Here is a 15,429-nt window from a genome sequence, read left to right on the forward strand (position 1 = left end):
TTATTGAAGGATCCTTACAAAACTTAACAGGTCTCTCCAGGCTGGTTACAAGGTTAATCTTTGCAATCTGGTACATTTCTTTCTTCTGATGGTACAAACAAGGCCTTGTGGCACACTTCGTGTCTGATACACAAAATGGCCCCGAACTCCGCAGTTCTTTTATCTTTATACCTATTTTTACCCAATTAACAATAGACACGTATATTATTTTTCTTAATGACCCAATGACCCATCACCTCTGTGATGCACTGCGGCATTTTCTATCCAATCACTTACTATTACCCAAAAACCTCCAGGAGAAGAACATGAAGAAGAAAGAAGAAAGGACAAGGGACAACACCCTAAATCCTCCATCTTCTCTCCTGTTCTCTAAACTATTTTTTTTCACCCAGTGATTTAAGAAACTTTCTAATCTACACACCTACACTTTTAGCTTTTTTCATCTAACTTTATCATTTGTTTTCATGTATCACCATGAAAACATGCTCATGAATTTCATATAATATGAAATTCAGTGTTCTCTTGAATCCCAGAACTAAAAATTAAAAACAAGGGCACACAGTCTGTATCTCAGACTCCAACATTGGTGTTACACCTTTACAGTCTTGCAGATTTTTATAGCTTGGATTTATTTGCAAACAAACACAATGAAAGATTTAAGACAGTAATTTAAATTGGGAGTAGCTTCTTCTTAAGGAAGTAAAAGCCTTTATTTTTGGGTTAATAAAATTACTTCAGAATTAAACACAAATAGAATTCATTTTAAAACTTTAGGATTTTTCTGTTACCTTGATCACAAGTCCATTCAAGCCATAAAGGTTTTGTAAAGTGCAAAATGACTTTCCCAAGGTACCCTTTGATTTTCCTTCTGCCCTGGACTATGGACAGAAATCACTGATTTTTTAAAAACTTTTAATAAGAATAAAGAGGGAGTTTGCTGGATTTCAGAACTACTTATGAGTCTGCTAGAAATCTTACTCTGTTTCTATCATGAACTATCAGAGCAGGTACTCTTTGCTGCAAAGAGAGAAGTTCCACCTGAATATGAGGAAGAATTTCTTTCCTGTGTGGGTGACCAGAGTCTGGAACAGATTGCCCAGAGAGGGTGTGGAGAATCCCTCACTGGAGATGTTCCAGAACCATCTGGATGCAATGCTGTGCCATATGCTCTGGGATGACCCTGCTGGAGCAGGGAAGTGGGGCCAGATGACCGCTGTGGGCCCTTCCAGCCTGACCCCATCTGGGATTCTGTGGTTTTGGTCAGGTATTCCTCATGTTAACCTAAATTTATAAATAAGCCAGGGCAGACTGAGTTAGAAGTGATCACTAAATGTGATACTGTAATATGACAGAAGTCATAATCCTTAGTAAGAAAAATATTTCTGATGTTTCCTCCATTCTTTATTTCAGTGCTCAACTCAGAAACCCTAGGAGAGGATTCGTTTGCCCAAAACTTGGGGGTTTTTTGCCTGCTATGTCTGTTGTCTTAATAAAACAGTTTACTTCAAATTCCACCTACTCATGATTTTAAAAGAGATTTTTTGCCACATTAATCCAAGCCCTGTTTTTGCACTATTACAGTCAAATTGCCACTATCACTCCTTGTTCCTGCTAGGAAGTGTCTAGCAAAGTACAACTCTTTCCATTGCAAGTCTTGCCTCAAGAAATCCTATGGTTAGGCAGGCTCTTCACAAGAAGAGAAATTCAGCTCTTGTGCCAATCAAAAGAGAAACCGACATAAACTCATCATATGAGCTTTTTTGATTGTTTGGTGGCATAACAGTGCCTCTGCAGATGGAAAACTGGGACAATAGTGGGATTTGGAGCAGCCTGTTTGCCTTTCCTCAGCAAGAGAGGAGGAAGGGGGGAAATGTCACCTTTAAAGTGGGGGAGAAAAAAACCAATAATCAGAACTACAATGTCTACTTGGAATTCAGGTGGCTGGACATCAAGTTACCTCTAACAGTCTGACTGCTGATTGCTACTATTCATGAAAAGGGGCTTTATTTTAGTTCTGAAATAATCCAGAGCAACAACTCCCCCGTCGAGTTTTCCCGTCTGAATCTCTAAAATGTTCTCTTTTTTAATTTTCTCTCTTGACCCTCTCCTCCCACTCACCTCTTTGAACACAGATTTAAATACATTCAAAGAGATAGTGAGGAAGTAGTTTTCAGTCCATCTCATGTCAGCCAAAACACTGCTGCAAAGTGCCTCCCTTAAATTTTGGGAGGAATCAGCTGACAGAGGAAGGTTAGTTGGCTGAAGGCAAGGTAACATGAGAAAGAGCAGTTCAAAAGCACAGTGACAGTTTTACCTGACTCCTTTTCAGTTAATCCCATCCACTTCTGGACACCCATGTCCTGTTAAACCACATTACCTTTGGAGCCTGTCACCTCAGCCTGGTTCCTTCCTTTGTCTGTGTCCTGGGTTGATTATGATGTTAAATTGTATCCCCATTCGTCCACCTAACCCAGAGACAGGTTTTATATTCTTAAAATTCCATCTAAGACTAAAAGTGAGTGGAAAAGAAGCACCGAGTCTGTTATCAGAGACTGTACTTGCTCCCCCCACATTGGGAGTTTTGACTACAGCACAGACAGACAACAAGACACAGATCGCCTTGGCTTTCCAACTAGCCGGAGCAGAGAGGTCTTCCTGGACTGTTTTCTGTCCCTTTTCTGAAACAAATCGAACCTGCTTTGGACTGGGGACTCGGGGGAGCACCGGGAGCTTGCACCCGTGGACTACCGGGAGCCCAGCCTGGGCAGCGGCATTTTCCAGCGACGAAGGGACTGATAACAGAGCGAACACCCACAAGAAAGAGACCCTCTGAAGTTTGTCATCTCTTCTGAAGGGCGAGAGGTTTTGTAATTTGATATCATTCATTTTTGTGCTGAGTGGTGCTGTGCCTGTGAAATAAACAGGTTTTTTCCACTTCTCTCAGAGAAATCTCTTCCCGAACCGGTTGGGGGGTGGGGGAAAAGAGCCACGTGAGTTTCCTTCCCGGGGAGGGGGGGAAGCCCCACTGGAGGTTTTCTCCTGAATTTGCCCTAAACCAGGACAAATACATTCATTGGCGCCCAACGTGGGGCGCGAGAGAGTGGAAAAACCCTGTACTGATTGTATTATTGTATTGAAGTGGCAATTACTTTGTATTGGGATAAGATAAAGCAGTCCCTAGCCATCCAGCCATGCTGCTTGAATTAATAATGTCTTTTGGGGTGCAGGCCTTCATGTGTTTCTGGTCGCTAGGCTTTTTTGAGGTTCTAATACCTTTATGGTCCCTTGGTTTATTTTCTTATCCACAACTAGCCCCGGTGTTGTCCCTAACACATAGCTTTTACAGTAGAGGGGCACGGACTAGAATAGCTATTGGGCTGGGCCTAGTGATTATGATTTCTAAGAAGGTTATTCAGGTGCTGGAGTCTGTTCCAAATATAAAAGATTCATGGGTATGGTTATGCACCCAGTTTGTTAAAGGAGGAGCAGGGAACGAGGCTTTTCAACCTTTCCTTTCCTTCTTCTCCTCTGAATCGGTTACATCACTATTGGCAAGTGTTCAGTTCCCCCTGAATGTTAAAGAGACCATCTTCCTGGCATTTAATCTAGTAAGTTTCCTCTATACAGTCTTCAGCCTCTCTAGAATGAGGGCTGAGATTTCTAGAGGGACTGATGAGACCCCTGAACCGAGCATGGAAAATCCTGAGTGGGGTGGAAAATGGGAGGATATGGGCCAAATCCTGAAGGAATTCTCTGACCCTGTAGTTTGGCACTTCCCACATGAACAAATTCTGAATCCAGCTGAGATGGGGAAATACCTGAAAGAGAAGTGTCAGGTTAATTCCAAAGAAAAAAAGATCATTGCAGTAAGCTGGGCCCTGGCATATGCGTACCGTGCAGTGCTGGATACTGTAGGGCAGCAAACAGGAGGAAGGGGACAGGGAGATAAATCAACAGCTACCCCAATTACTCAGGCTGCAGCCAACCTCCCAGTTACAAAGCTGGTAGCTAAACCAGACAGCAAGCCTCAACCAATGGCTGTTGCTACTAGCACAAGAAGTGGAAAGTGCACAAACAAAACCGATCGACCAGTGGATGATGATGATGAGGATGCAGGAGAAGGACCTTCAACACCTGCTGACACAAAACCAAGAGTCAAAGCAACTGGAACAAGATCAGAAGCTAATATTGAGTCCTTTTCCCTGAAAGATCTTCGTGGCCTGAGGAAGGACTACACTCGACGACCAGATGAATCTATAATTAGTTGGTTAGTCCGTCTGTGGGATGCTGCAGGTGAAGCTACAGTTCTGGATGGCACTGAAGCGAGGCATCTGGGATCCCTGTCACATGATCCGGTTATCGACCAGGAGATGATGAGAGGGGCTAACCCTCGCAGTCTCTGGGCATGGGTCCTTGAAAGTGTAGCCCAAAGATATCTGTGTGTAGATGACCTCTACATGCAACAAACACAATGGAAAACCATCGAACAAGGGATCCAACGCCTGAGAGAAATGGCAGTGGCAGAGATAGTTTTTTCAGATGACATACCAACTAAGAATCCTGACTTGGTGCCATGTACATCCGTGATGTGGCGAAAATTGGTACGACTTGGGCCGCAAGAATATGCATCTGCTTTAGCAATGATGAAACGGGATGAAAGGGAGGAGACCGTGCTGGATATGGCGAAGAAGCTTCGAGCATACGCAGATGCCGTGCATGGGCCCACACATGCAAGAATCGCAGCTGTGGAAACACGTCTGCTGAAATTAGAAGATAAGATAGAGGAGAATCACAAAAAACTTAGAGATGAGATTAAAGAGGACCTTCTCCAAATCTCAGCAGTACAGATCAGAGGTCCTGGCACTCAACGCAGGCGTTCCCCAGATGGGGAGAAAAGGTATACCCCACGAGCTGAGCTGTGGTTCTTCCTGCATGATTGCAGAGAAAAAATGAGGAGATGGGATGGGAAATCTACTGCAGCTCTGGCACAACAGGTGCGTGAATTGAAGGAGGAGAAGAGTTACAAAGGAAGTTCCACCAAAAGAGAAGCAGCTCCAGTTGCCCGTAGCCAAACTGCCAGGTATGATGAGGATGACATGTCCGATCCCCTTGAAGGAACATCCAAGACATATACCAAAGGAAAAAAGGATAACCAGGCTTAGAGGGGCCCTGCCTCTAGCCAGGTAGAGGCTAGGGAAAATCGTGTTTTTTGGACTGTGTGGATTCGTTAGCCTGGCACATCAGAACCACAACGATATGAGGCCTTGGTTGACACAGGTGCACAGTGCACAATAATCCCATCAAGACATGTAGGGGCAGAATCTGTTTCTATTGCTGGCATGACAGGGGGATCACAGGATTTTACCTTAGTGGAAGCAGATGTGAGCCTGACTGGAAAGGAATGGAAGAAACACCCCATTGTGACAGGCCCAGAGGCCCCATGCATTTTGGGCATAGACTACCTCCGAAGTGGGTATTTCAAAGACCCAAAAGGATTCAAGTGGGCATTTGGAATAGCAGCTGTGGAGACAGAGGGTGTCCAGCAACTGAACACCTTGCCTGGACTGTCCGAGAAGCCATCTACAGTAGGACTTCTGAAGGTGAAAGAACAGCAAGTACCAATTGCCACCTCGACAGTACACCGCCGACAATATAGAACAACTCGAGATGCTGTGATCCCCATCCACAAGATGATCAGAGAGCTGGAGAGCCAAGGGGTGGTCAGCAAAACCCACTCACCCTTCAACAGCCCCATCTGGCCTGTGCGTAAATCTGAAGGAGAATGGAGATTGACTGTGGACTATCGTGCATTGAATGAAGTGACTCCACCTCTGAGCGCTGCCGTGCCGGACATGCTGGAGCTCCAGTACGAGCTGGAGTCCAAGGCAGCAAAGTGGTATGCCACTATTGACATTGCCAATGCATTTTTCTCCATTCCCCTGGCAGCAGAATGCAGGCCTCAGTTTGCTTTCACGTGGAGGGGAGTGCAGTACACCTGGAACCGACTGCCCCAGGGGTGGAAGCACAGCCCCACCATCTGCCATGGACTGATCCAGGCTGCCCTGGAAAAGGGTGAGGCTCCAGAACATCTACAGTACATAGATGACATCATTGTCTGGGGGAACACAGCAGCAGAAGTGTTTGAGAAAGGAGAAAAGATCATCCAGATCCTCCTGAAAGCTGGTTTTGCCATCAAGAAGAGCAAAGTTAAGGGACCAGCTCGTGAGATTCAGTTCCTGGGGGTAAAGTGGCAAAATGGACGGCGTCAGATTCCTACTGATGTCATCAACAAAATCATAGCAATGTCTCCACCAACTAATAAGAAGGAAACACAAGCTTTCTTAGGTGCCATAGGGTTCTGGAGAATGCATATTCCTGAATACAGTCAGATTGTGAGCCCTCTTTACCTGGTCACTCGGAAGAAGAATAATTTCCATTGGGGCCCTGAGCAGCAATAAGCCTTTACTCAGATCAAGCAGGAGATCGCCCATGCAGTAGCCCTTGGCCCAGTCAGAACAGGACCAGATGTGAAGAACGTGCTCTACTCTGCAGCCGGGAGCCATGGTCTGTCCTGGAGCCTCTGGCAGAAGGTGTCTGGTGAGACTCGAGGTCGACCATTAGGATTTTGGAGTAGAAGCTATAGGGGGTCCGAAGCCCATTACACCCCAACAGAAAAAGAAATTTTGGCAGCCTATGAAGGAGTCCAAGCTGCCTCAGAAGTGATTGGCACTGAAGCACAACTCCTCCTGGCACCCCGACTACCGGTGCTAGGATGGATGTTCAAGAGAAAGGTTCCTTCCACCCATCATGCAACCAGTGCCACATGGAGCAAGTGGATTGCTCTTATCACACAGCGCGCCCATATTGGTAAACTGAACCGCCCTGGGATTTTGGAAATAATTACAAACTGGCCGGAAGGTGAAAATTTTGGTCTCACAGATGAAGAACAAGAGGAAGTGACAAGGGCTGAAGAAGCTCCACCATATAACCAGCTTCCAGCAGAAGAAACACGCTATGCTCTGTTCACTGATGGTTCCTGTCGCATCGTAGGGATGAACCGGAAGTGGAAAGCAGCCGTATGGAGCCCCACACAACAGGTCGCAGAGGCCACTGAAGGAGAAGGTGGATCAAGCCAACTTGCTGAACTGAAAGCTGTTCAACTGGCCCTGGACATTGCTGAAAGAGAGAAGTGGCCAAAGCTGTACCTCTACACTGATTCATGGATGGTGGCCAATGCTCTGTGGGGATGGCTGGAGAGGTGGCAAGAGGCTAATTGGCAGCGTAGAGGAAAACCAATTTGGGCTGCTAAAGAGTGGAAAGATATTGCTACCAAAGTAGGGAGACTACCAGTGAAAGTCCGCCATGTAGATGCCCATGTCCCCAAGAGTAGAGCTAATGAGGAACACCAAAATAATAAGCAGGTAGATCAGGCTGCGAAGATACAAGTGTCAAAAATAGATTTGGATTGGGAACATAAGGGAGAGTTGTTCCTAGCCCGATGGGCTCATGATGCCTCAGGTCATCAGGGTAGAGATGCCACCTATAAGTGGGCACGAGATCGAGGGGTGGATTTAACCATAGACAGCATTTCTCAGGTTATCCATGACTGTGAGACATGTGCTGTGATCAAGCAGGCCAAGCGGTTGAAGCCCCTCTGGTACGGTGGGTGGTGGTCCAGATACAAGTATGGGGAGGCCTGGCAGATTGACTACATCACACTGCCCCAAACCCGCCAAAGAAAGCGCTACGTGCTCACGATGGTAGAAGCCACCACTGGATGGTTGGAAACCTACCCTGTGCCTCATGCCACTGCCCAGAACACCATCCTGGGACTTGAAAAGCAGGTCCTTTGGAGGCACGGCACCCCTGAGAGGATTGAGTCAGACAATGGGACTCATTTCAAGAACAGCCTCATAAACAGCTGGGCTAGGGAACATGGCATTGAGTGGGTGTACCATATCCCCTACCATGCACCTGCTGCTGAGAAAGTGGAGAAGTACAATGGACTATTAAAAATCACCTTAAAGGCACTGGGTGGAGGATCTTTTAAAAACTGGGAGCAACATCTAGCAAAGGCCACCTGGTTAGTCAACACCAGAGGTTCCACCAACCGAGCAGGTCCTGCCCAGTCTGAGTCTTTACATGTAGTAGATAGAGACAAAGTCCCAGTGGTACATGTCAGAGGTCTGCTAGGGAAGACAGTTTGGGTCAATTCTACCTCGAGCACAGACAAACCCATTCGTGAGGTTGTCTTTGCTCAAGGACCAAGTTGTACATGGTGGATAATGCAGAGAGATGGAACAACACAATGTGTACCTCAGGGAGACCTGATCATTGGGTAAAAGGTTACTGCCATTGTCTGTACATTAAACCATGCAGACGTGAAATAGAAGGAAATGTGCAAGTGTTGAAAGTATGAGCAAGTGAAAGATGGTGTTTTGAGTGAGTAAAATGAGAGAGTGGGGAATCCTGCAGCTCTCTAGCGTGGGGGTCTGGATTCAGTAGCTTGGTGTGGGGCGTGACAGGGGCATGATGGATATATTGTTTGTATTTTTTTGGGTGGAACGGAGGGGAAGTTTTTATGTATGTAAAGGTGTGCAGAGTTAGAATGTTAGTTTTGGCAGTAAGTCGATGATATGGGGATAAGGGGTGGAATGTCCTGGGTTGATTATGATGTTAAATTGTATCCCCATTCGTCCACCTAACCCAGAGACAGGTTTTATATTCTTAAAATTCCATCTAAGACTAAAAGTGAGTGGAAAAGAAGCACCGAGTCTGTTATCAGAGACTGTACTTGCTCCCCCCACATTGGGAGTTTTGACTACAGCACAGACAGACAACAAGACACAGATCGCCTTGGCTTTCCAACTAGCCGGAGCAGAGAGGTCTTCCTGGACTGTTTTCTGTCCCTTTTCTGAAACAAATCGAACCTGCTTTGGACTGGGGACTCGGGGGAGCACCGGGAGCTTGCACCCGTGGACTACCGGGAGCCCAGCCTGGGCAGCGGCATTTTCCAGCGACGAAGGGACTGATAACAGAGAGAACACCCACAAGAAAGAGACCCTCTGAAGTTTGTCATCTCTTCTGAAGGGCGAGAGGTTTTGTAATTTGATATCATTCATTTTTGTGCTGAGTGGTGCTGTGCCTGTGAAATAAACCGGTTTTTTCCACTTCTCTCAGAGAAATCTCTTCCTGAACCGGTTGGGGGGTGGGGGAAAAGAGCCACGTGAGTTTCCTTCCCGGGGAGGGGGGGAAGCCCCACTGGAGGTTTTCTCCTGAATTTGCCCTAAACCAGGACAGTCTGAAACAACTAAAATCAGTTGACCTTCAAGTTACAGTGATGTTTACCTATTCATTGAGAAGTGGAGATCTAGATTGCACTTAGGATCCTGGTTCCTTGGACTGGGACTTAGGGCTGCATTTCATTCTCCCTCCTGATTTTTAAGAGATGCTCTGTTTACTGTTACTTGTAATCCTCAATTGAAGTTTTAGTACAGTCCTAAATCAACAGAGATGGGCTTTCAAGTGGACAGTGTAAATTATAAATCCTGCATTAACAATGTGGCCACATTGGAAAATACCCTTTAGTTCCATTGCCCTTTAATGGCTCTCTTATGTTGGCTATTGAATCCCATCTATCTAAATCCCATGGGAATTTTAAATCAGATGTGCTTTGGGGAACTTAGCAATAGCAATATTATTCACTCCCATAGTGCTGACAATATGTAATGGTTTGAGTGGGGCATCCTTTGATGCTGTATGATGTTAATGGTAGCAAGAATCAGCTTTGCAGTAGACCACATCATTTGCCTTGAAGGATCACTTCAGATAACAAAAACCAGAGGTTTGTTGTGCAAGAACTGGTTGTTCACACACACAAGCACTGTTTTCCTTCCCAACAGAGAAATTATTTATTGCTAGGAGACAGCAGTTTCTTCTATCCCAGGGATATGATGTTGGTAATGCTGTAGAAAGCCCCACATTTCCAGACACATACTGTGAATAATCAAAATCTGAGAAATTTCTTCATCCTGAGCCAGGTGTAAAACTACAACAGGAGATAGAAATGCAAGTGCCTGTATAATCCTTTGGGTTCATTGGCTCCAAATGTTTTAAGTTCTCTTCTTTTTGCCTGTATTCTCATTTGTATCATGTCACTGAATTGCTTGGGTGCTGACAGGCAAACTTCCTGTCTAAAATGCTGATTATATGATCAAAATTACTGATATTTTGATACACTCCATTTTGTGCTTTCTGACTGTATACTGTGTAACCAACACAAGGGTTTGTATTTAATTATAAGCCAAGCATTAAATGGCACGTGCTTGCTCCGTAGTTTTTAATTTTTATGTTTCTTGTGTGTTCTTTTGAAGCCTCAAGTAATAGAATGTGTTTCCTGAGTAATTGTAATCTGCTTTAGGAATGACTTTACAGCTCCTCAGAAGTTATCAGAAAATTCTCCACCCACCAGCACTGGCTGGTGTTGATGACTGAGCCTGGTTAATAGATTGTCTCTGATCTCGAGTTGCTGCCGTATAAGATGGAATATCTGGAATATCATTCAGTAACCTGAACTGGAAAATTAGAGATTGCAGCTGTGTGATGGGCGAGATCAGAAAGGCTGCTGTAAGAATCCTGTTCTGCCCATATTGCTGCAGGAAATGCTCCTGGCTCTTCTATAGCAATATGTTTTACAAAACACCCTTAGAAACCATCGGTCTCCCCAATATCAGCACAGATACTTGGGGGTTAAAATCAGTAGGAGCTTACCATCTAAAATCCAGTTCCTATGCCTTGCTCTGGAAAGTGGAAAGGCCAGACTTTGTATCAGATTAAGATGAGTTAGAGTAGATTGAGGCTTAAGGATTTTTTCCATCAGAATGAAAATATTAAAGACAGATAATTTTACCTTGTCTTTGTGTTATTTATTTTTTATTTTCCTGATTCCATTTTAAGCTGAATTCTACTAATGCTTGTTATTCCACTGGCACTCCAGTTTAGCCCAGAGAATACTGAAAATGCAACATGTTTTTATGTCTGCTAAAAACACAGATTTCATTTGGTACTTTTTATTTGTTTTCTTTGCTAGAACATGGACACTCATATTTATGACCTTCTTGTTTTCCAGCACCTCCCAGATGGCTCTGCCCCAAGTGCACACGCTGAATTTTATCTTCTGCCAGATCCTTATGAGGTCAGTCGAAGGAAAACAAGAACAGCTCCAAGAGGCTCTGACCCTACTTACAATGAACTTGTGAGTACCATTCACTTTCTTCCACCCCTTCTTGTTTCATGGAATCATGGAATGGGTCAGGCTGGAAGGGCCCACAGTGGTCATCTGGTGCCACCTCCCAGCTCCAGCAGGGCCATCCCAGAGCACGTGGCACAGGATTGTGTCCAGATGGTTCTGGGATATCACCGGTGAGGGATTCTCCACAGCCTCTCTGGGCAATCTGCTCCAGTGCTCAATCACTGCACAAGGAAGTTCTTCCTCCCATTCAGGTGGAGCTTCCTGGGTATCTGTTCCTCCTGTTGCCTCTTGTCCCATTTCTGGGCCTCATGGAGCAGATCCTGGTACATTCCCTGACCTCTTCCTGCAGATGCTGACAGACATGGATGAGGTCCCCTCTCAGCTGTCTCTTTTCCAGGGTGAGCCCAGCTCACTCAGAGTTTTCTCATGAGAGGGATGCCCCAGTCTCCTCACCATCTCCATAGCCCTTCACTGGACTCACTCCAGTGGTCCCCTGCTTTTCTTCATCTGCTGAGCTTGGAACTGAACACAGCACTCCAGATGTGCCTCACTAGGGCTGAGTAAAAAGGCAGGGTCACCTCCCTCAACCTCCTCTCAGTGCTTTTCTTGATGCACCCCAGGGTCCCTTTTTGGCCATGAGGGCACACTGCAGGCTCATATTGTCCACCAGAACCCCCAGGTCCTTCTCTGCAGAGCTCCTTCCCAGCAGGTCACCTACAACCCACACAGGTGCAATTTGTTCTATTTGCTTTGCCCTCTCTTGAAACAAAACAACAATACAACATTTTTAGAGCCATTGCAATGAGGGTGACCAAGAAGAAGGAATGTACCATAAGGAGAACCACAAATGGTGATGACTGTCTGCTTTGCATCTTTCTCAGAAGTGAAACAGTGTCTTTTATGTCTCTCTGTTCAGGAAAACAGTTGGATTTTTCACAGTGCCCTGTCTTACCCCATAACCACAGTTACACGTTAGCCAAATGAGATCAAGCATCATTGCACCATAACCCAGCAGTTCTGAATGAAGATATGCACAATAGCATGAAAAGTATTAATTGAATGGATGCTGTTATTCAAATTAACATTTGAAAATTGGCTGTCACTGTCCTAAATGATAACACAAGAATGAACAGCCAGGTTCTTTTCATGTTAAAATGCCATTAGTTCACAGCTATATATGATTATTTCACACACCACTGAAGTGCTCATGCCTCTGGGGTGAAAGGAAACATTTGTATGGAGAAGCATTTATGGCAGAATGGGAAGTGGTATAAACTGTGTTCATTTGTAAGGGCAGATGAGATTGAAACAGTAGGTGGGATTGGAGATTATAATTATTACATGTAACAAATCTCCTAAAGATCTCAAAGCAATTTACAAATGCTCTTTCAGCAGGCTATAAAGTAGAAGGTGTGGAAAATATTACCACTCCACCCTGTTCCATAGATAAGATATGATGAAGGTTAGGTTAGTCAGCAGAGTCTCAGTGCTTATCTCTTCGTTTCTCAGTCCTGGAGTTGTAATATTTCTCTTTTCCCACATCTGTTAATTACAAAAGTTGCCTGCTTACACTGATGACTTCCAGCGTTCTGTAAGAAGGCTCCCTGAGTAGTATCGCTGCTCACAGCTGAGACAAATTTCCCTCCCTACAGTACTGCAGTGGAATAACAAGAAACTAGGCTTTATTTTTTCTGTTCTTTCCTTCTTTTTTTGCTATCAGAGTGGAATAAATCTAATTAATCTGTCTAAAGAAATTCCTTTACATTTGAAAGATATTTAAAGCAAACGAACATAATATGATTATATCATTACATTCATTGTAAGGTATCCAATGGACAACAGATAAGAGCCAGCCAGCAACACTGGAAGACAATTATCTTTCAAATTGCTCTTAGAAACCTTTGAATGCAAGGAAATCCAAAATCCCGTCTGCAGTTAGTCACTAGTCACTGGGAGGAGATTTAATTGTGGTTCACGAGTATTCCGCTGCTGTTAAAAGAAATCCCGTGAAAGCTTTAATGTCCTTAATCAAAACGGAGAGCCTTCTTCCCAGATGCTCAATCTTTTTCACTGGGAAGTGCTAATCACAGTGGGGACATATGGTTCCACTGAACTTGGCCCCTTCCAACCCGATGCCTGTGCTTTAGCAGCTCTGCTCCTCCATATGTGATGTCATTCTGGATGCATTTTTTTGTCCAAGGCTGGTAGACTGAGGCAGAAGCCGCCCCAGGGAAGCAAAACTACTAAAAATATAAGTCAGCTGTCTCTTAAGTTAGTTGCTGTCCAAAACACCGTGTACAGAAATGTAGTAGCCTTTTTTATGAGTTCATAAGTTTTTATTAAAGCCAAATGGCTGGAAGGAAGCTGTATATTAATTTCCTTCTTTGTTCCAGACTGAGAAAAATCTGAAATGTGCTTCTCTTGGGTATTTTTGATTCTAGTTTTGTACTTCTATTGCTTATGACTGCCTACAGCAAATTATCAACCTTGCAAAACTGCTTTTTATGTTTGATTTTTACTCGGGTGTGAGAGTGAAGATGTGAAAGTCCAGGAGGGCTGACAGTAAAATGAATTACAGCAAATGTTTTGGAGCTGCTTTTAGCAAACAAATCCTTCTTTTCTCTTGTGCCTGTGTTTGGATTTTGGAATTTGTAGCACTCATAGCAGTTAATGTTATATTGCATTAAGAAATGGTGGTAGAGAAGAGGAGAAGGAACACAGAAAAGTGGAATGCAGTGTAAAGAGAAAAGGAAGGCAGAGCAGCCCCAGCCAGTCTGATGAAAGGGGAGGAGGGGAACTGCACCAGGAGCCATGGCTGCTCCCTCCAGCACCATGCATCAAAACTGCCTTGGATTAATTACCAAATCTAGGAACTGTGCCATGGCTACCTATGGAGAAGCAACTGTCCCTCATTTGTGATTAAAATGTCATTAGACTCCTGTAGGTCAACAGTGTTTCTCTTTTTGCAGCCAGCAATAGTTGAATTCCAGCCCTAACTGTCCCACTGATTTGCTGCATGGCCACATATAACTCACCTCCATCGGATCTGTCTGTGTAAAAGGCAGGCAAATATTCTCACAGCACAATCATTTCAGGATTTAACTGTTCCCAAATTCTGGAACGTGTCATTTGTTTTATCCACACCCTTATTCAGCTTTCTCCAGACCTTTCTTCTGTCCCTACATCCTGATAATAATCCTTACTCCAGCTGAATTTGCAATACCATTTTAGAAACAGTTTACTGGGAGAATTTGAAAACCACCTACCCTGCACTGCAAAAGTCTGTCATTGCTCAAAGATTAAAGCCTATTTTTGGCCAAAGATTGAAAGTTGCTCATTATCCCAGTTCAGTTTCTTAACATTTACAGCTGATATGTGTAGGTTTTGGTGATTTAAAGCAACAGCTGGTACCTTTAATACATTGGCAAAGAAACAAGGCAGCTTTCTTTGATAGCATTAGCATCACCTCAGCATCAGATCACAGACTTATTCTAAATTATATTCTGCTTACTGTGCCTGTCCTTGCTTTTCAGATTTTCTTCATCATCTCACTTTTATTTTGGTGAGGAAAAGAGAAGCTGTGGAATCTGTAATTCATGGGCAATCTGGCAAATTAGGCACAGTAAACATGAAAACCAAAAAGCACCAGGTGCAAATTTCATGACAGCCATCCCAAGCTATTATTTCCAAAGGCTTCTAAATGGAAAAGGGAATTTTAACCCCCTGGTAAGACCTTTCTTGGTGTCCTGTTGGTGCTTTCTGTGAGGGTCACCTGATGTCCTGTCCATTCCATGAATGCAATTGCAAGTGGAAATACAGAGAGGGTTTATCAGTCCAGCCCACAGAGGTCCAAGCCAGAGGGGCTCAGTCTGCCTCTCCTTTTCCTCAGCAGTGCCATAGGTAACAGCCTGCATTCAGATTCCATGGAAAATCCAAGCAGGCAAATGACTTTAAGGCAGTTTCAGTTTTCCATTCTCCTGAAGTGAGAGAATGTCGCCACGTTTGCTTTTTAAATGGCATAGAGAGATTAAAATTTAAAGCATTTTTCCACTGCAAGTGAAATAGCAAAAACATTTCCAGCCATACAAATTTTAGATTAAATGAGCTTCTCTTAAGCAAACTTACCTTTCAGGCCCGCTCTGAGAGCATTTTCCTTCATATTTTTATCAGCCCACATG

At 44.3% G+C, this 15,429-nt stretch overlaps 1 protein-coding gene across 1 annotated transcript in view; it reads left to right on the plus strand.

Moving 5' to 3' along the window:
* The window catches only part of LOC131586199 (pleckstrin homology domain-containing family A member 5-like), a 65,780-nt gene extending 54,445 nt beyond the window's left edge, over positions 1–11,335 (plus strand). The window contains 1 exon segment of the mRNA XM_058853078.1: positions 11,129–11,335. Coding sequence (XP_058709061.1) covers positions 11,129–11,258 — 130 coding nt within the window. The 3' untranslated portion in view covers positions 11,259–11,335.
* Positions 11,336–15,429: the final 4,094 nt, after the last annotated feature.

The sequence above is a fragment of the Poecile atricapillus genome, chromosome 18 (genome assembly GCF_030490865.1).
Source record: "Poecile atricapillus isolate bPoeAtr1 chromosome 18, bPoeAtr1.hap1, whole genome shotgun sequence".
NCBI classification, from domain to species: Eukaryota; Metazoa; Chordata; class Aves; order Passeriformes; family Paridae; genus Poecile; species Poecile atricapillus.